The sequence below is a fragment of the Vanessa atalanta genome, chromosome 27, assembly GCF_905147765.1.
Source record: "Vanessa atalanta chromosome 27, ilVanAtal1.2, whole genome shotgun sequence".
NCBI lineage: Eukaryota > Metazoa > Arthropoda > Insecta > Lepidoptera > Nymphalidae > Vanessa > Vanessa atalanta.
This window is the reverse complement of record NC_061897.1, coordinates 108,780-130,761: the sequence shown is the minus strand read 5'-3', so window position 1 is coordinate 130,761 and position 21,982 is coordinate 108,780. Positions and strand designations below refer to the sequence as shown.

The following is a 21,982-nucleotide window of genomic DNA, read 5'->3' as shown; positions in this document are numbered from 1 at the left end:
TTAATTTAATTTACAATATCCACGGACTCACAGTTGCCTGTACCTTCTTTTTTCATTTTACTTTTATACATTTTGGCGTCTTTTTTTTATTTAGTGTGTCTAGTGATTGCCACAACTGCCTGAGGAACACTCTCGTGTTTGCGGAGCCTCACATTCTTCGACTGGACTATGATAACGTCGCCGTAGATCTGTCCATGAGATTCGTGGATACCCTTCACCTTTTCCGTATCCCTGGTCCATCAGGAGTTTCTTTTCTTCCTGCGTATGGGCCAGATATAGGGTTTTGGTTTGGTCGGATGGTATGTTGGGGTCAGTGAATCTCTCCATTTTGAGTGAGTGGACGATAAGGCTTGCAGAGTAGATGTTACGGTAGACCTCGCTAATGGCATATGCGAGGTCCAGGGGGTTTCGGTGCGTACAGGATAACTCACGGCTGATGGTTGTTATCAGGCTTGGTCGGCAGTACCTCATTCCGAACAGATTTTCTCCGTCGATATAAGGCAACTGGTTTAACATTACTGTTACTGGGCAACATTACTTCGCTGTGCTGGCTTCGAAGTGGTTCATGAGGGCTTCGTCGACCGTCAGTCGGTTACATTTTGTGCTCTCGTTGAACCCGTTCACTAGCACGGATGCCATAGTTCGTACCCTTGATTTAGCTTTTTCGCCAAATCGGTGTGTAAGTTCTTTTAGGTCTTTGGCGGCTTCGATTGTGGAGGTGACTACCACTCATCCATCACTCGACATCCTCATCGAGCAGCAGGATATTAGCTGTTACTCGACTCTTTTAATTACTCGAGTGAATACATATTCATTTGATCTTGTTATTGTCACTCTGACGTCATTTCATCAGAATTCTCTTTGTTAATTGAAAATACTTACAAACAAATTAAAAGACATTTAAAACAAGTAAAAATTTGCAATTATTGATCTAAGGGGCGGGGCCGGATTTGTACGAACGGGGGAATAGATTTGCGTTTATTCGATTGTAATTACAAAATGTCTTGGGGCATCCACGATATATTTTAGCTGTGAGAGACAAAAATATAGTAAGTTCGTAACATTTTTCAACCGTTTATTTCGATGTTATGATTAAAATTCCTCACGTATTCGTTGCCCAAGATCCTTCAATCCGACCCTGTTGAATATAATTGTTTAAGAGTATCCACAACTATACAAAGTCTGCTGTACTCAGCTGAGCAAATAGTGATTAATACGCATTATATTAAAACAATGATCTAAACTATTGTGTGGTTTTCGCAATGTTTATTCGACGTCAGTTGTGTGTCGTCGCGCTCGTGGTCACATCATGCTAACCAAAGCCGTAACCCTTCTGTTGACGGTCGCGGCCTGCGTCGCCGGTAAGTTTACAAAAAACGTGTTTAAATGGATTTTCTGGGCTTTAAACTGTATTTTTATTTACATATGACAATCTTTTATTTTAAATTAAAATAGGAAATTTTGGCTAACTGATGGTAAGTGCACAACAAAACCTAAATATAGTATACGGTGACTAGTTCTAACCGAATTCCACGGTTTGATCATGAACTGGTAACACCCAATGCCTCCTTCGACCTTCTTCCACCGGGCGAGTAGACGTAGGCACACCTACATCATCAACATCTGACAATAAGTGCTGCAGTCTCAGGTGCATAACGCCGACAGGACACTCCACACCTGTGTCATTATGCCTTTACCAAAGATCCATAAAACGAAGACAACATTTATCGTAGCAACTAAGACGTATTGTCCCTTGTGGCCGTAATTACATCTGACTGGCTGAGCCGCCAGCCATTTCAGACTGAAACACAGCTATACAAATTAATTTGCGTCGGTAGAATAATTACAATAACAGAAGGATTACCACTAATCCCAGAAAGAAAGTCAGATAGAAAATTTATTATTATAGTTTATACGAAAAAATATATCTTTGATTAACGTATCAATCGGTCGGTCGGTAGAATTATTTTACCGCCAAACAGGAATGCTTGGAACTGTTGAGTTACACCGTGAAAGGCGAGTGAACCAGTGTAACTACAGGCACAAGGGGTGTTACACCAAAGTTCCCGAGGATGGTAGCGCATTGACAATGTATAATAATATAATATAATAAAGCCCTTTTTATTCCTTAACATACATAGAAAAGTAAGAAAAATACATAAGAAAGTATACATAACATTACCTCTGTTAAGGCCCCTAGCGGGTATAGGCCTCCTCCAACAGTTTCCAGGTTTTCCTTGCCTGTGCTTTCTTCATCCAGTCTATTTTCAATGACAATGTATGAGGTGATAAATATTTCTATCAGTACCAATGTCAAGGTAGTTGTGACCACTTTCCATCGGATGCAAGTCTTCCTTAAATAAAAATATTTAAAATAAAAACACAATCCCACAAATTCTAAAAGCTGGCTATCAGAAGCTTGTAAAAAACAACCCCATGTTCATTTGTTTCCACATTATACTGCAGTGCCGTCCAACATCGCCCGGCCGTGTCGCGTCAAAGACAACAAGTGTGTCCGAGATAACTTGGCCGCTAACTCTCGCTGCAACCCCAATGTACGCGGGTTCCTTCCTGCGGAGTACACCATCAACTCGTTCAAGTTCGATACGCCTTACTTCAACGCAACGTACATCGACAATAACTTAGTCATAAGGAACCATAACAGTTGCTTTGTATCGGAGTTCTTGTGAGTATTTTTTACAATCAGTTATTAGATATTTTTTGGTATTTTTATCGCCTAGGGGATCATCAAGATTGTAGCTCCTCGCTGTTTCTGAAAATGTCTCAACCGACAACTTCACTTTTAACTGATCAACTTGCCTCATGCCCCCGTCCTATATCGTGCCGTTTTAAAAAGTTATTCTGCTCATTGAATAATTTGATAAATCTCTTATTGTCAGAATAAATTGTACTTCTCAATACAAGTTGAACACTTAAGTGTCATTACGTTGAGCAGGAAATTTCTAGAAGTAACATTTCAGCTTCAACGTGGCCTCCGACACCGGGGTCCTCACCCTCGACTGTCCCGACCTCGACTTCGAGTCCACTCGTACCCTCATCCAGCACTCCTCGTTCCAGGAGGACACGACTTACAACTACTGTTACAGAGGACGGTATCGTAAGTACACAACAATACAGCTACACGGCTGTCCATATACAAAACAACCCTTGAACGTCATAAAATTCTTGTTTATTGTCATATTTTGATTAATTTTAGGATGTTACCAACAAATGGACTAATAGACCGACTGGTACTAAATCATTACTCATCCATACGAGACTGTAACGCTTTGGCATTTTAAAAAAGTATTTAAGTTTCCTACAGTGCCAGTGTTTATGAGCTAAGGTCCAGGGACTCGTCCGACTCCAAAATAATAATAATATTCCTCTTATTGTAACAAAGTAAGTTTCATAAGTCTGAGGAATATTACATATTAGTACAAAGTTGTAAAATTGTCGGTGTTAACAGTACGCCAGAAGGCTATGTGAGAGTAGGGTCTATTCGGGTCACTTAGTAACAATCGCTGTATAATGTGAGTAGTTACTTAACAAGACAAAGACCTCAGTAGTATATGTTTAAATGTTCTAGCTCTGATTCGTCTGACCTTGAACTTCCCGCACGCTAATGAGCTGGATCTCTGTTCGTCGTTTACTTTTGCTGACGTCACAGAGCTGCCGATATTCTTGATCAATCCCAACGGTAAGTATATAACCATTTAAATATTTCCTCAACTCATGTCAATCAATCTCCCGTTCCGCGGTGGTGGAACACATCCATTGGAATTAGCTCCGAACGTTCAGCTGAGATATTAAGAATATGATTATGATACGATGTTGATAAATAACAGAACTGTATACATTTATTTCTTTTAGATAAAAAAACTGAAAATTTCCTGGCGACCGACCTCACGCTGCTGAACATCTACGAGCGGGAGACGTTCTTCTACCGCGCCAACCAGCTCGCGCGCTACTACATCAACTCGCTCATCTGCAACTTCGGATGTGACTTCTAATCATCTTCTTCTATATTTCTCTAATAATTTAATGATTATGCTTTAAAACAATCAAATGTCAATGTGATTGTCTATGTAACTTTAATGTTATTGGTTCACATCAAAATTTATTTTTAAATTTGTTTTTCTTATAAATATAAATGATTATTTTGTATATATAATAAATATCTGCAATTAACTTTTTTTTTTCTTAAATTCCAAATCTTATGATGGCACACTTTAAACAAAATGGCCGACCGTGCAGAACTGAATGACACTCAGCTAATTCATTACCGATCATAGAATAGGAAAACTTCTTTTTTAAATAGAAAACACCCCGGCTCTCTAACTCTATCTGGTCTTCTCGGCCTGACCTCTAACCTTAAACGCTCCGTTCCTGAGATAGGGGCAAAAATAAATATTGTAATAAGCATAATATTAGGTTGTTTTTCAACAATTTCGGAACTACGTAGCCTTCGGCGCTACGGGATGTGCAGCAGCTAAGCACAGGCACGATATGCATCCCTGCACCCCCTTCGCGCCTTCGGTTTCTTAGAACACTTTAGGAATAAGACCGATAAGACCGTATTGAGACAGAGTTAACAGAGTCGGTTTTGTGACAATTTTGCGCAATCAAAGTTATGGTTGCGCAAAATTGTCACAAAACCGACTCTGAAATTTTATTCATCATCTTTGAAATTTTATATCCGAGTCTTCTAGCAAAATGATAAAAAGAAACCGCAACAAAAGTATTCCTTCCTAATCCTTTTTTACTGCGGTGGTTAATACCTAAGTACCAAGAGTAGGTATGATGTCAAAACATGTAAAAAAATCTGTCTCAATATAAGCCGCAATAATTCAGGCCGCTGGTGACGGAGTCTTTTAATAAAGTGTCGAGGCTGTTAATTTAAAGGCTAATTTAACCAGTTGGCTGCGACATATATACATTAGCTTTTTATTTAGGATTAGGACCAAAAAACCTATTCCAATCAGGGCCGGATCTACCATATGGCTTTTTGGGCTACAGCCCAGGGCCCCGTGGATTCAAGGGAGCCCCCGCTAAGTCAAGTCAAAGGCAAAATAGAAGATAATGCGAAAGAAACCATAAACTTGTTAAATTAAACAGATCGAACAATTTGCAGGCCTGCGAGTCTTGCAATTAATCAAACCCATTCAATTCTACGTTCAGATATGTCTTTGGTCCACCTAAGTTATGTTAGCCCAGAGCCCCCTAAGCTTTCGGTCCGGCCCCGATTCCGATAGTAGGAATTGCCATGAAATCCTTGGACGACATCTAATTAATCTGTATTATGGATTCGGCAAATAATGGTTTTGGGTGCCGCCAAAGGTAATCGGGACTTAAAAGTAAAATTAACCTGAATATAAGTAGTTTTGTATAACAGTGTTGTGTCATAAATATTCACGAACTGTTCGTAGTGCATTAAGTATATAGCAGAGCTTTTAGCAAAGCGCTGGAATATATAAATGTTAGTTTTGTGTATATTTACATATTTTGCAATTGGTGGGCGGGTTATATTAATTGTTCAAATAAAGGATATTTTCTACAAAAAGGGCGCGCTCATCTCCAAACCTCGTACGAAATAAAACCAGGGCATAATCTTTCATAATTTTATTTATAAAAATCATCACAACTCGGAACACTATGCGTCAGGGGACTGTCTTTAAGGCAAAGCTGATCTCATATATCGAATAACATTTTAAAAATGTATAATGGAAACATCTATCACACGTGGCCGTACGTGACGCCGACTATTCGGGAAAATAAAACATAGAATAAACAATATCGGCAACAAAATTCATTTATTTTATATTCTGTATTATATATCATCTGTTACAAATATATCCACAGAGTAAGGCAGAGCACAGCCCGTACTATTCCCTTACATACAAACTATACAATATTAAAACTGATTACATAATACTTACAGGTTACGCTATACAGCCGGCGGACACGCGATAACAATCAAGTATTACGACAGCAAACGCAAAAAACTTTTTAAAAGTTACATTAACATTAAATTTCATATAATTTATTTCATCTTTATAAAAATAATTGAGATTCTATATTTCTCAAGAGATTATAATACGAGATTACTTTCGATACGACGAACGAACAAACTTAAACAGTTTCCGTTGAACTAATAAACATTTTATTTTCGAAGCACCAAAACGCAAACACTCCAACGGGGAATATGCAACGCTTTTATTGAAACATATCAATAGGCAACAAATTTAGACAACATTTTAAAACTATTTCTGTCCTTAAAACAAATAACGTAGTTACTATTCGTTGATTTTGAATTGAAAACCGGAACCGTTACTGAATACAGCAACTGGTGTGGCCCGATTTTCTCTCTATTTCGGGTGGTTTTGTAAAGTCGATGCAAATATACTCGTATCCTAGATTTTTAATTTAATTCGTTTATTGACTTTAGTATTACGAATGACATTGAAAATGTTATATATATATGGTTGGATAACATTATACTATTTTCTGATACGTATTGAGTTAACCCGGAAGAAACCAAACGTTCACTATTGATTCTTCCGGGTGTAACTCCAAAACACTTGAGTTGATACCGCAATTGACGTCACAAAGCGTAACGAATCAGAGACGCGTAAACTTCTTTAACAATATTTAACAATAAAATTAAGTATTAGCACATAATAACACGACGTGAGCACCGTACACGTGAAAGAAGGTCCTTCTAAATATATGCCTAGCTCTCTTACACTTCTACCTCATATATTTCTTCTCTCTCACGCAAATGCGCGTGACGCGTCTTTAACTGTACCCTCGATTTTGGTCCACCATAGATTCGCCGCCAAATATTTAACTTAAAAAAAGATATCCCACTCAACTCAACAAGTAACAGATGCCGCGTTACAAACGCTGCCCGGTCCACTTCAAAACGTCTGCATATTCCCCATTAATGTGAAATCTTCGACAAATATACAAATATACGTATTATTTAAGTAACTATTACAACCTACACCGGTCACCGCTAACATTGCAATACTTCGAACGCGACCCGCAGCTACAAGCGACTATTTCAAGTGAGATTACATCTGACACGCGACAGTCGGCGGGCGCGCCATATTGACAATCTCAGCGGTAACATCACACGCGATATATTTTCATTTATCAGACACAACGCCTCGTATAAACCTAGAATGGCCGATTGATTAAATAACTATGATATTACACACTTCAGGTCCCACACAAAGGTCAAAGGTCGGCGGGGAAACTTAGTTTCCCATCGATTAGTCACTATACAGAGGAATGGACGTCGTGACCGAACGCGTCTCGTCGGGACGCGGTCAGCGCGTCGCCACTTTAAATTAAATTTACGCTAAACTTAACTAACAGAGGAATTACCGAACACGTAACACTCGACGATGCGTAGTCGAGTTTACACTTCACTATGTTTTAAATAATTCACTACAACCAGTCACAGAAATACACGACTACGACTGCACGAGTCGAAGCATCTCGGCGCACGAGTGGAGCCGCGTGTCGGTGTGGCGGAGCGCCGTGCGACCGGTCGCGAATTACAATCACTCGAACGTACACTAAATATAACAATGCACAGACAGACATTTCAGAGGAATTTAAGACCGGATGTATATCGTTGCACATTATTTTATTGTCAGAATGGAACGATTACTTGTCTTATATTCTACACCGGTGTTATATTTTGATTAGTAAGTTTTAATTTAACTTCTAAGGTCCCGTCCACGTTAAGCGAGTGATTATTTAATACTTATTTCCCTTCTCTTCGCCACTGTTTTGGCATTAGAAAGAAGATCGTTTAACAGGTCACTCCCAAACAATATTTACATACGTGCAGGTGGAGCTGTTTATTTATAAAATAATTTATGAAAATGTTCTGAGACTCGGGTGTAGTTCGTTGGTTACCGCAGGACGAAAAATTGTTTATTTATCAAACAATGAAAGTATAAAATAAAAATATATCTATCAAAAATTGTGTAGGTAACAACTACAATTTTAAGAGCAGTTGAAATAAAAAAAAATTAAGAACAGTTGAAATAAAAACCGCCATCTCGAGAAATCCGTTGTTACTCGCTATGGCGCGATGGTTTCTGACGTCACGAGTCGCGTCACTTAGAGTGACCACACTCTAAGTGACAACACCAGTTGTGTACAATAGGGAGTCATAACGTATCATTTTTTAATTAAATACAATAAAAAATCAAATTTGAAATGTCTGTCTGTACATTTAATATGATTCTGTCTTATATTGTAAACCATCTTAAATTTGTCCGAGCCGCCATTTCGATAACTACTGGAAACTAGATATAAAAAAAAATACAGAGGGAAGACTTTCACTATTTTCAAAATATAAATATAATCTTTGAACAATCGAAGTACCGTTAAAAAGTCACGGATTAAAAAAAGATTTTTAATAATTAATGTCTTTCTAATTTAGATCTATCGCTAGTACAAGTATACTAATAAAAAAAATTTGAAAAGTAAAAAAAAATATAATTTATATTGATAAAAACTATTTAATATTTATAAATATAAATGTATTAGCGACAATTATTCCCCCCTCCCCACCTACACTAAATATAGTTTATAAAAAAATATCCAGTACAAATATAATCAGAGATACGTCTATATTAAAATAAATTTGTAAAGTCTTATAAAAAACCACGCCCGCGTGTACGTTATTCAAATCTATAAAAAAAAAATGCAATTTATTCTGAAACTTTTGAATAAAGATTAAGAAGTTCAGATCATAATTACTCATAATATGAAATTCGTATATTATGTATGTTTAAGCAAGTGCTCTCAGTGTTGCTATAATTTAACATAAAAAAAATCTAATGTGATTAATATTGGAGGCGTGTAAAAATATAATTTCCATCGCTTAGAAAATAAACACTTTTATAAATAGTTTAGAAACACATGAATTTTGAATACCGATCATAGCGACTGTTTACAATCATAACCAGGTAAACGCTTTTGTGCAACAACACACGTGCATGTTAAATTTAAATACAATAACATGTAACTTCATAAAAGTTATTCAACATAATAAGAAATAATAAAATATCATAATCTTATATTTAATAAAAACCTCATTCCAATTCGTATAAAATTTTCACATTATATAAATATATAACGATAATAATGTTCGATGCGATTTCGTCTCAGCGAACGCGTCGTTAGTCGAGTTACCTGGTCGTGTATGTAAACAGATGGTCCTTAGCACTCATTGGTGACGAGTAAGCGCAGATATTTGTACATTACGTACATACCGCTATGAAGTTCTTTCATCTGAAAGGCGGAGAAGGAGCAAATCAAAAAAAAAATAAAAAAAAATATCTACTTCGAATGTACATCGAATTCAAATACGACCGAAGGAGGACATCTAAGTGGCGACTCGCTAACTATTTAAGATGATACGATCTCTGAGTTCACGACTCGTGCGTGCGATGCGATACTCTGATGACAATCTATCTTATAGATATATATATTTTAATTTGATACGGAGACAGGCAAATGGACTGACACTGGTGATTAAAATATACTTTTTCACATATTGTCGATGCGTCTGTAATAATTTCACGTATTTAACGTGATCGCGCATCGAAATCCCGAGCGAGTCCGTTATAACGCTCACTAGTATGTATTAACAAGCAATTTGAAATCCGACTGGTAAATAATATGTCCAGTCTCAAGTGGCTGTTTAATATAAAACTAAATAATAACGTCCTATTCGCACTTCGAAGGTCAGACTGCGTAGCGAATTGTATTGTTATAAAGCATTATATTGCGCGAGCGATCAGAATGGGATCTGACCTTTTGGAACTGATACACGCGGTCCGGCAACGACGAAGAGGAAGTTATTCGTATGTAATTATTCGCCAAATAAATACACATATAAACCTACATCAATATTTACAGATATAATCTGCTATCGAGCTTGACTTTGCCGGTGTCAGATATTTTTCAGAAATTTTCTGTCAACGTTCCCTGCGTAAGCCGTCACTTTCGATATACTTTTACAAAGTACCGTCCCATTCTCCTAACGCGGCAAATTACCCCCAAATCTTCAAACAATACTAAGACACCACAGCGTTCAGGTGCACGTGTCCGTCCATCCGCCTGCACGGCAGCAGTACTCGCGCGGCGTGCGCACTCGTCAGTAAAGGCACTCACAGCACAATCCCCGGCAGGAGTACTATCACACGTCTTAACAACTACTGGCTTATCGTCTACGATATATGGATTTGATCATAATATACTACACGCGACAATCGTTCAACGACTAACCGAATGATTGTATGTACTATATAATATTATATAAGTTCTAAATTTAAACGCACCGAGAACAGATGTCAAATGGCGTCAATATAATATTTGGAAAATAATTAAGCTAGCAATGTTTTATATTGATATAATTTATTAATTAATGTCCGTTTACTTTAATTAAACGATTCGTTTTGCTCACGAATGGTAGTAATATCTTCGAGTCGTGTGACTATAGACCATTCCGACCACGAGAGGAGTAGAGACAGATAAACAACGTTTGACCTTGAATTGAAGCGATATCATTGGTCGAGAGCTTGAATAAAATCATTTAAAATATATGGCATTTTGAATTTCAGAAAAAAGTATATATTAATGAAGAACTGTTTGTAGTGCATAATACCGAAGAATTATTAACAAATGGCGCGGTGTTTGAAAATCTAGTTTGTTTATCTTTGCTCCTTCTGCGATTGGAGTCGTAGTCGACGTACAACCTTAAGTAACTAACTCGAAAACGATCGGTTACTGATATTCTTTAACGAATCGTTTTAAACCAGACTTGTAGCAAGTAGTTACATATATTTTTTAATTAATAATTAATCCAAGAATGTGTTTAACACGTTTCAATATTTCGTTCGAAATCGCCATTTCAGTGACCTGTTCCCGGTTTTCGTATAATAAGACTTATATACAATTAGGCCTCCAATCGATGGCTTATAAAGCTAAAAGGTCGGTTATCATTCGTGTTCACAATATCTTTAAGGCTTTTAGTAACAATAAACTGAGATTATCTCTTGCAAGCAAATTTTAACTTTGCCTCTCGCACTATTTTATACTATTATATGAATTATCTTAAAGATTCTTTAATATTATTAATAATGATAATTTTTTATTTGTACTTATTGTAAAACGATTAACGATTTCAAAGAAATTAGCGAAGATTCGTTTATATAAAGTTAAAATTTACGTATCTATCAAAGCCTATACACTAAGGACCCTCGTATCTACGGAACTATACGTTAAAACAATAATATCACAACATTACGAACAGAAACGTCGACAACAAAACGAATGCTTTAACGACAACATTTAAATTACAACGGAACATTACATTTAAATAACGACGTATTCGTCTACTGTACACAAGGAATTTTGTATATAACACAATAACATATATTAAAAAAACATAATATCATATATTAAAAAAAATTAAAATCAGATCTAGAATATTCGAGTTCAAAAAATTTTCAACATTTTTAAGTTAAAAAAATGTCAGTTACGAGGTTATCGTATGTAACTACGGCCGTGGCGTCGTCTGCGGCCACGGGGCTACTTGCACGTTTGTTACGTAAGAGACAGTTTAACGAGTTTTTTGGCAGGCTTTTTCGGCTTCAACCGATCCCTCCTCACCTGAGTCAGCCGCATTCTCTCACATCTGCGGACAAAACGTAATCATTAGTTCGGAGACGCAGACAGGGGACACTCCGTTTAAACGAGTCCTCGGGAAACACAGACCCGTCGTAGCCCTATAAAAAAAAAGAAATTGCGACTGGCGACAAAATAATAATGCAGGCACAGTCCGCGCACTCACCGGTCGACGTGCCGCGCGTCGCGCAGGCCGCGCGCCACGAGGCGCATGCGCGCGGGCCGCACGCGGTGCGCCGTGAGGTGCGAGTGCGCCACGCACGCGCTGTTGCCGACGGCGCTGTACGAGAAGCCCGGCTCGTCGCGCGGCACGATGCGCGGCTTCGCCCGCACCGCGCACATGCCTGCGGGGCGGACACTTTTTTGTTGACACCCGGTAGCGAGCCAGGGAAAGGACTCCCTCTTCTTTGTCCTTTCGGGTGAAACTCGGTCAGTCAGTGACTCTTTTGTGGGGCAATGTATACGCTTCTACAACGGGATCCCAGAAAGCGTTCAAAATGCTTCTGTTGCCAAATTTAAAAAAATTATTAAGGAACGCTTGTGTGCGAAAGGTTACTATACAATTAGTGAGTTTATGTTTGATAGCACACCTTGGGAATGAAACGATCGCCTCCTGGCTGTTTCTACTCATATACAATTATGTATATAATTAATTTGACGTAAAAAAAAAAGACCCGCTGAGTTTTTTTCGTCGGTTCTTCTCAGGTCGGGGTGTTTCCTTTTTCTACCCGGTGGTAGTGTTTAATTTGACCATCAATAAGAAAGTGTAATGCTTCTATATTGAATAAAGGAATTTGAGTTTGAGTTTGAAAACGAAAGCGGCACTGGCGTCAGCGATGCACATTAAAGAGAGGCCTATGGCACCTGAGGCACCGGAGAGGAACACTCGGCTGTACCGCGAGCGTGGGGATCTCGCGGGGCTCAGTCGGAGGTCCTCCTTCGTAACAAATTCACCTTGATGATTTAATCTGAATTTATCGAGACCCTTTTGGCCGCGCTCACCGGTGATGTAGATGTCCTCGAGGTGGAAGTAGCTGGTGCGCAGCGCGGCCTCGTACAGCGCGTGCGCGGCGGGCGCCGACAGCGCGTAGCCCGTGCCCGACAGGTAGCGCGGGTACACGCGCCCGCCGTACATGTAGCGCGGGCTGTACCTGCGGGCGAGCGCTCGTGTGTAATCCGGACGACGCGAGTGGGCGTGGTGATGATTTTATTGCTGAGAAATGAGGTAACGTACTCACCACTTACTGCCCACATCCTGCACGGGCCTCGCGCCACATATGAGGTCCCCTATCAGCAGGTACTCCTTCTCCTGACCCTTGGTGGAGTCGTGCACCTTGGAGCGGTTGCGGAGGTTCTCGATTAGATTCGGAACGTTCACGTACATATCGTCGTCAGTCTTGAGAATGTAACGAGCTGGAGGGGAAAGGAAATAAATGAGAAAATAATACTTGATGGAAAGTAGACGCTCGATTTGATTTTGTTAGCATTGACATCCTACCGCCAAAGAGGTATTATTTGGTACTGTGGTTTTCTGATTTCAATAATGCTTCGCGGTGAAGTTTTCTTTTGAGCAGATTGATTTGCTTTGTTTGAAAGCTGGCTGGCGTAAGTGGAGTCCCAATGACTCCATGTGAATACACCCATGTAATTTTCTCTCAAAAAAGATTTAACTCAAAAACTCTCATTCCCTGTAAATACCTTAAAACCATCAGTCTTATACTGGTTATGAGATTAGTATCTGGACTTTGTTATCTGCAGCCGTACAGCGAAACAGTTCCACACAGTGGATTAAGAATCATTCAATCATATCTATTTATAAATCCATTGTTTATCTAAGTTAATCTTTACATGGTACAAGATTTACTTGTACCTGATCTTAGGCAAAAGGCCGAGAAGCGATAGGAGGAGGGACGGTCCTCTTTAACATAGGTTATCTTAATCTAGCTAGGATAACTACAATGAATTCTAAATTATTTTTCAGTAACAGCCTGTAAATATACCACTGCTGGGCTAAAGCCTCCTCTCCCTTTGAGGAGAAGGTTTAAGCTTATTCCAGCATGCTGCTCCAATGCGAGTTGATGGATACACATGTGGCAGAATTTCATTGAAATAAGATCTAAAGTCGTCGATCTAAAGGTTTCCTCACGATGGTTTCCTTCAACGCCATGCACGAGATGAATTATAAACACAAATCAAGCACGTGGTAATTCAGTGGTGCCAGCGTTTGAACCAGGTTCTAACTACTGGGCTATATCATCTCGGCTTTTTAAATTATCTTTGTTAACTTTAATTATTGTGCGAGTAAACCCTTTTGTGAAATAACTAAATTCTTTTTATTAAATCTCTTTAATATAAAATCAAATAGTACACAATGACTTACCACTTTGGTTGCAATTGTTGGTGACCCACTTCAGCATCATGATGGACTTGAGTGTCAAGTTGTTGTACGAATCAATGAATCCTTCCTGGATCACGTCTCCGTATTTATCCACTTCCTCGTCGATCTTCTCCTGGATTTCCGTATCGTTGTCCTGGGATGGCAGCCCCAGTAGGAACACTAATTTGAAATCGACATCCGTGTTGCCAGACTCGCGCTCCATGATCTCACTCTTAGGGAACTCCTTCGACTTCTTTAGTAGTGTTAGAACTTTGTCCAAATCTGGACTCTCTTCGTACCCCTTCGGAGGGATCTTCATTATGTTCGACTCGTAGTCGTAGTCCACGTTTAGATCTTCCTCTGGTTCGTTCAATTCTTTATTCATGTCAAATTCTGGCAACATTTCCTGTTCCTTTTCGTCTTCGAATCGTTTCTCAGGCGTTACGTTATCCACATCGATCAAGTTACTCTGCAACGCTTTAGCTAATTCCGGTAGGAACCGACTGAAACCGGATATTTCTCGTTTTTTTCTATCTACCATATTTACACTTAGATTAACTTTCCGCTCCTCGTACAGATCGTACGTATAATTGTAATATTTATACTTCTCCCGAACCGAGTCGAATATTTTCGCCGTTCGGATGTAGTTATCGTAACTACCCCACGTCTCACGTATCGCTATGCGTTCCGCGAAATTGGTAGTAGAAGAACAGACTACTATAAGTAGGAATAAACTATTTTTACTCTTTCTACTGCTTTTTGGACATATGTCCTTTGGCTCGTGGACCGTCGTTACGTTGTCCGGCTGTACGTATATCTTTGTGTCCCTGTTGGTGTGAACCGACCACCCCGCTACGGCCACTGGAACATAAAGGCTAGAGTCAGGAACATCTTGTATTAAGAATTTACGTGTTAACGTTTCACCGCTGAGCAGAAGCACACACTCCTCTCGAGAGAAAGTTTAAAGCTTATTTTGCCGAGCTGGTTGAATGCGGATTATCGGACACAAATGTAACAGATCATCGGGCACATAAGGAAGATTTCCAAGCAATGTTATCCTTCACGGTCAAAGAAACATTTTTAAAATTAATTACCAGTTATAGAAATAAATAACCAAAGTACACGCCGTTTTCGCAATCATTCTCTTTTTGCACATAGAATTAAAAACACCAGGGGAACAATCGGGTTATATATTCAGTTTTTACAAATCACGATGCAACTCCTCTGTTACATAATAAACCAGTGCACGACGAGACGCTGTGCTGAACAGACTTGTGACACTTTTATCCTCAAACACAGGGAACGAGAGGTGGAAGGAATGCGAGGGGAATATTAGTTGATAACGCCTATTCGAGGAAGGTCGACGACCTTATAATACACATAGGTGTTTGACCTTTTATATATATATATATAAAAAGATATTTTAAACGAAGTCCAAGTGATTTCTCGACCTCTCTCATCGGATTGGCAGACTAATAATCTAGACACTAAACCATTGAATAACAAGACGTCAAATAAGATCGTCACACACAGATGCTAAAATAATCCCCGACATGTAACGAGGCTTGTTAGTGCATCTTCAAAAACGTGGTAATTAAAGGCAAAGGTCGTAAAGACCTCATTCGAAATCTATATTAGTTTTAAAATATTTAAAAGCAAAAACAAAATATGTGTCTAGTTTTTTGATATCTCAAAAAATCTAATCGAGAAAATAAAACAGGAATAAAGTTTCTCTTAGGGGAAGACATTTCTTATCACGACCCTACATTTCTTACCTAAATATTGATTCGTTTGAGCAGGGCCGGACTTAAGGGAGAGCAACGAGGGCTCAAAGGACCTGGGGCATTCACAATTGTTAAAAAAATGTAAAAAATAATAATTTAATAAACTATAAATCAATTTTAAAAAATAGCTTCTTGCATATTTTTGTCCCCTGGCCTCCAAGCCTTTAAATCCGGCACCTTAAACCTTTAAACAATCTTGATTACTAAACACTAGTATCCGCCCACGTGAAGGAGGGAGGGCAATTACCCAATGCCCTTTTATGTAGTCCTGTTTAGTAGTTTAGAACAAACAATTTAAGAATTTTGAAAAATTTACGTTTATGGAATTTACGTATAGAATTTATCCCAGACACCGGATTAGATATCTACAGTTGAATTTGTTTTTTTAAATTTTATCTGCAGTTATTGGAAAAAACGACTCCCTACTGACTGCCTTGCTGCTTATCGGTAGACTCTATTCGGAACTGGCGGTATGTTTACTTTAAGTTTAATCCTGTAACATGAAGCTTCAAATGTAATTACTTTTGTGGTGACCACATATCGATGTATTTGTTTTAATTTTAGATTTTTGTTATTTACCGCTAAATCAAATATCATGACCGCTGGGAATGGTAGCAGGGATGCTAGAAGCATTTCTCCGTTGAATCGCAATTCCGATCCTATGGGCAAAAAACGACCAACCCTGTGCCCTCCTGTCACCAGTGGTGGCAATAAGGCGAGGTGTTATACTCTGAATGAAGCTCTTTGTACTACTATTCCCAGGTTCAAGAGTTATTACTTAATCTGTACAAATTATAAAACTTACCAATGTTGTCTTAATCGATCAAGCGCGCGCCACGTAAACCAGAGTTACATGAATTACGAAATAAACATTTGTCGCAGACTCTGTCTGACTGCCGGTAAAGAATATTCATATTTCGTTAACAATCCGACTTACATTTTTTTTTATGGCATTTATTGGCGGACGAGCATATGGGCCACCTGATGGTAAGTGGTCACCACCGCCCATAGACAAAGGCGCTGTAAGAAATATTACCCATTCCTTACATCACCTATGCGCCACCAACCTCGGGAACTAAGATGTTATGTCCCTTGTGATTACACTGGCTCAATCACCCTTCTAGCCGGAACACAACAATACAGAGTACTGTCATTTGGCGGTAGAATATCTGATGAGTGGGTGGTACCTACCCAGACGGGCTTGCACAAAGTCCTACCACCAAGTAAATTATTAAATTAAATTTAACATCTAACGACTTCGGTCCGCCTTAATCCTCTTATCGACGATTACATAAACGTCAAATAGCGCGGTACATTTCTGCCGGCGGAAATTGATTACTTTTCAAACGAAACGTTAACTATAAAAATATAAATAACTAGTTGTCGCCCGATTTTGCTCGCGTTCTAGGGCTTGGTCGCCAGTTTTCCGACATATGGAGTAAAGTACCCTATATCTTTCATTGGAGTTCAATCTCGCTTCATCCGTTAAGTGGTTTGGCCTTGAAAGAGCACCATACATACAGACAGATTGACAAAGTAATATAACATTAGTAGAGATGTATAAACATTTTCAGTAATACGTTTGACGAGACTTCTAAACCAAAATACATAAAACTCATCAGATATTCTACCGCCAAACAACAGTACTCAGTATTGTTGTGTTCCGGTTTGAAGGTCGAGTAAACCAGTGTAACTAAAGGCATAAGGGACATAACATCTTAGTTCCCAAGGTTGGTGGCGCATTGGCGATGTAAGTAACGGTTAATATTTCTCACAGCATCATTGTCTGTGGACGATGGTGACCACTTGCAATCAAGTGGCCCATTTGATCGTCCGTTTGGACGAGACAAATCTCGTCCAAACGTCTCGTTCCATAGGTGAGTCAAAACTCACCTATAGAATAAAAAAAGTAACCCTACCTTTAGGTAGCTGATCGTTGGCTCTGTTGTACACAGGGATGTACAGCAGAACGCAGAACAGTATCATGGCGGTGCTGAAGAGCGAGCACTTCGCGACCGCCGTCACCGCCCAGCGACGCTCCCTCTCGAACTTGATGTCGCGCGCGAGCGGCACGTAGCGACGGTGTTTGTCATACCTGGAATGAAGGCGGACTCTATGGAGAAGTATGGCAAGACATCGCTCGGGAGCCAAAACGACTATTTGACGAGTGTTTGATAAATTTATATATTCATAGCGTAAGCCGATTTTGGTCCTAGTGACTAGAAGGTCGGCTATGGTCTTATTTTGACGATGTGCAAAAAATTTAAGAGGATTCTTGATTGCAATTTACTAAATTGATACAATTTAACAAAGAATTAATTGCAGAGAGAGGAAAAAAGGCACGAGAGTCCTTTGAATAAACCCGAAGTTTGGCGGGAGACCCACTAGTATTTCTGAAGTGATCTACAAGAAACAAGTACAGTTCAACTTTCCTTTGAAACTTGAATGACTCTGTTAATTGAAACCGCATTAAAACCGTTGTATATTTTAAAGACTAAGCCGACAGAGGGCGGGATTCCCCTTTTGTTTTATACTAGGTGGGGTTAATATCAACAACACTGTAATTTCGATTTTGATATTCGTACATTTAAAATAGGCAACATAAGTCAACGATGGCGACGAATACTGGAGACTTCTGAAGGGTTTGCAATCACCAGCATTCGTTGAGATCCACTGTGTATTCTCTAAGCTATTTCAGTAACACACACACACATTATTATACACGTAGATCTGTGTACGCCACAATACCCACACACAAATGTATCTTATCTTGAACAATGCTTTGCGGCCATTATATTTTCGCCGCATCGCGGGTGAGTTTGTGTTTACAAACGCGTTGTGTGTACGTAATTAGGTTAAAGGCTTATGCCATGTATGTCGGAAAGCTCGATTGTAGATGAACGAGTGAACTAGCAATGATAGTTTCATTCAACGCTTATTTACGAAAATTTGACTTTTGCCTTTTTTATATATGTTTCGGGTAGGAAAACGATTTCATTCCACCTGATGGTAGGTGGTAGTGGAGTCCAAACTCGAAGTTGGCAGTACACTTAGGAAGAATGAACTGCACCAGTCGCTCTCGCCATGCCAGCCTCCAAGATTCCTCGTCACGCCTCGTTTTAAGGAACCCAGGTTATATAAGTGGAACACGTTTGCTGGTAGAGAATGCCTAAATATAATTTTTTGGCGGTGCTACAAAGAAAAAAGCAGCCAAATTACTTGGTGCGCGATGGAATTGATGTCACAGGTAGACATCGTATGACATCAAGAACCTTAGCACGCGTAGACTTGTGGTCAGAAGGGGAAGCAGAATTCGAGAAATTTTTTTCTCAGAGCACTCTGCTTACAATAAAGACAACAACTACCGAAATTAATAGAGTAGTCTTACTCTATTAATTTTGGTTAACAAAGGAGAAAATCTACAAACTTGCTCTTCGAGAGGAAAGGGCCTCGTTAAACTAGCTGTGTGATATTTACAGCAAGAAAAACGGAAGTATTTAAGGAGGCAGCTCAATGACACTGAGTCGAAACTTAGTCAGCTGAATTGATTATATAAATAATAACAGTTGTTTATTTTTATGCCATTTTATGGTGGGTAGATGGGCAACCTGATGGTAAGTGGTCATCACTGCCTATTGACATTGGTGTCGTATGAAATTTTAACAATTTCTTACATTTTTTTTTTAATAAATAAATATTGGACATCCCGATGTAAGTAACTAAAGCAGTTGTGTTATGAAAAATCAGAAGTAACGACGGTACCACAAACACCCAGACCCAAGCTTACATAGAAAAATTATAAACTTTTTCTACATCGACGGCCGGGAATCGAACCCGGGACCTTGGAGTGGCGTAGCTGTGAAAACCGGTACACACACTACTCGACTACGGAGGTCGTCAAATTATTAATGCACCATTAACCTTGGGAACTGAGTTGTTACGTCATTGTGCCTGTAGCTACTACACTGACTAGGCGTCCTGGGCATCGTCGAAACCCACATACCCCCGCCCCCTTCTTCATGTGGATGAAACGCATAATACGTTATTACTAGCTTCGGAGCGGCGTCGTGGAATGGAGAGTCGGCCTTAGCCCAACAATGGGAAATTTACAGGCTGTTACTAAGTGCCTTTTTATACTGCTGACATTTACCACCAAGGATTTAAGTTGAACTACTTATACAGAGTGTTGATTTTAATAATATATAATAAAGTGTACCTGTAGGAGAGTATGGGGCTGTCGTCGCTGTCCTTCTCCGAGTAGCCGTCGTCATCCCACTGTTGGTGGACATCGCGGGCCATGTATCGGTGCTGGAACAAACACGACGTTTTAAAGTTACAGCAATCATCAGAATATAACGAGTTTGTTCTTTATTATTTTGTTAGTCTTGAATCTTTCCTAGATTTATAACGAAACTTATATTGTTTGATTTTCGCAAACTGGCTCATGAGGTTCTGGGTTTAATCTCCGAGTTCGGTCAATAAGTTATTCATTACATACATTAACAGCCTGTAAATTTTCCACTGCCGGGCTAAGGCCTCCTCTCCCTTTGAAGAGAAGGTTTGGAGCATATTCCACCACGCTGCTCCAATGCAGGTTGGTGGAATACACATGTGGTAGAATTTCGTTGAAATTAGACACATGCAGGTTGCCTCACGATGTTTTCGTTCACCGCCGTGCACGAGATGAATTATAAACACAAAGTAAGCACATGAATATTCAGTGGTGCCTGTCTGGGTTTGAACCCGAAATCATCGGTTAAGATGCACGAGTTCTAACCACTAGGCCATCTCGGCTCAGTGGTTAGAACGTTAGGTTCAGTATGTTATTCGAATTCCTTTATTACTTAAAGATAGTTAAAATCAAATATATAACTGTTTTAAAATGAACTCGCCATGACGAACACAAAACCAATGAACGAAAGTTACCGGATATTAACTTGGACACCCACGTTCAACAGTACTGAGTCTCATTTAGCACTAAACGGTGCTAAATGAGCATGGTGAAATCTAAAACTTCAACTATAACATTTGCACACGAGGCGATACCAGCCTGACACTTGATAAGGTTTGATGGCTAAAGGTCATTATAAAATAAGGGAGTTCAAACCTGATAGGACACTTTGGGCACGAAACGATTGCCTGACGTATGGTGTCTTAAACTTGATACTTACCACACGCGAACGAACCCACGGCCAGAAACTATGGAGCTACAATTTAGTATCTTGGTATTTTAGGACGAAACTAATCTGATTAATATGGAAGTTTAAGCGTATACACATAATTGGCTTATTTTATTTATCACTAATTTCCCGCAGACCCACGTGTGAGGGAAGGGGGACCATACCAGACCATAATCTATCTTTCTGCCAAATTCTATTAAAATCCGTACAAACTACTATACTATCAGTACACGGCACTATTAGAGATATTAACGATTCCTTACATCGTCAAGGCGTCACCATCATTTCGAATCGGTGGCTGACTTATAGTAGTTTGTAAAAAAAAATGACGATTCATAAATGCTCGTAAAAGCCTACTGGAATAAAGTAAATTTTGATTTGTCTTATGTTATAAATATTTAAACCATACACGTATCGCCGTAGGTCGGGTTTCGACATTTCACGAGTGATCTCACTCGCCAAACGAGTTTTTACAGAATAGCTCTGCTGAAGTTAGGCTCTCCGACACGTTCGGGCGCCCGTCGGCCTAATGTCACCGGTCGGCGGCCGCACTCGACGCGTGTCTTACTTAAAACTTTAAGTTCACCGCTACTGCTCCGTACTAAATGATATTCGCGCAACTTCCAACTATCACCACCACCCAAACATTGGCTTTGTAAGAGATATTCATCATTCCTTTTTTTTATACTATCGGGGTAGGCATATGACTCCCCTCCACCCGATGGTAAGTGGTATAATTTCAATAAGTCTGCTTTATAAATTAAGTTGATTCAGTGGCAGCCCTGGTCCCCCGAGTGTAGGTAAATAAATTGGGTTGTTATCATAGATAGATAATACGTAACAGCCTGTAAATTTCCCACTGCTGGGCTAAGGCCTCCTCTCCCTTTTTAGGGGAAAACTAGGAGCATATTCCACCACGCTAC

The 21,982-nt window shown here is 39.3% G+C and overlaps 2 protein-coding genes across 3 annotated transcripts in view; one reads left to right on the top strand and one right to left on the bottom strand.

Annotated features, from left to right (window-relative positions):
- The first annotated feature begins 1,236 nt into the window (after positions 1-1,236).
- On the top strand, positions 1,237-4,076 carry LOC125074260 (fibrohexamerin-like). The gene is made up of 5 exons (XM_047685544.1): positions 1,237-1,361; positions 2,467-2,686; positions 2,982-3,118; positions 3,590-3,700; positions 3,874-4,076. Exons 1-5 carry the CDS (start codon positions 1,310-1,312, stop codon positions 4,011-4,013), a joined length of 660 nt encoding a protein of 219 aa, XP_047541500.1. The 5' UTR covers positions 1,237-1,309; the 3' UTR covers positions 4,014-4,076.
- Positions 4,077-8,540: 4,464 nt separating this feature from the next.
- Positions 8,541-21,982, bottom strand: part of LOC125074178 — a 35,401-nt gene continuing 21,959 nt past the window's right edge. For both annotated transcript variants that reach the window (XM_047685421.1, XM_047685423.1), the window contains exons 2-9: positions 20,096-20,187; positions 17,799-17,974; positions 14,099-14,956; positions 12,957-13,131; positions 12,721-12,869; positions 11,885-12,062; positions 11,704-11,728; positions 8,541-9,318 (exon numbers count right to left, since the gene is read on the bottom strand). In XM_047685421.1, the coding sequence (XP_047541377.1) occupies positions 9,247-9,318; positions 11,704-11,728; positions 11,885-12,062; positions 12,721-12,869; positions 12,957-13,131; positions 14,099-14,956; positions 17,799-17,974; positions 20,096-20,178 (1,716 nt within the window). In that variant the 5' untranslated portion in view covers positions 20,179-20,187 and the 3' untranslated portion in view covers positions 8,541-9,246. The remainder of the gene's footprint in view (positions 9,319-11,703; positions 11,729-11,884; positions 12,063-12,720; positions 12,870-12,956; positions 13,132-14,098; positions 14,957-17,798; positions 17,975-20,095; positions 20,188-21,982) is intronic.

What these genes read in the sequence shown, in the direction of transcription:
- LOC125074260 (XM_047685544.1), top strand. Translation starts at nt 1,310, where the DNA reads ATGCTAACCAAAGCCGTAACCCTTCTGTTGACGGTCGCGGCCTGCGTC. An exon ending in GGTCGCGGCCTGCGTCGCCG is followed by an intron (nt 1,362 to 2,466) that starts GTAAGTTTACAA and finishes ATTATACTGCAG; the next exon opens with TGCCGTCCAACATCGCCCGG. An exon ending in CTGTTACAGAGGACGGTATC is followed by an intron (nt 3,119 to 3,589) that starts GTAAGTACACAA and finishes TAAATGTTCTAG; the next exon opens with CTCTGATTCGTCTGACCTTG.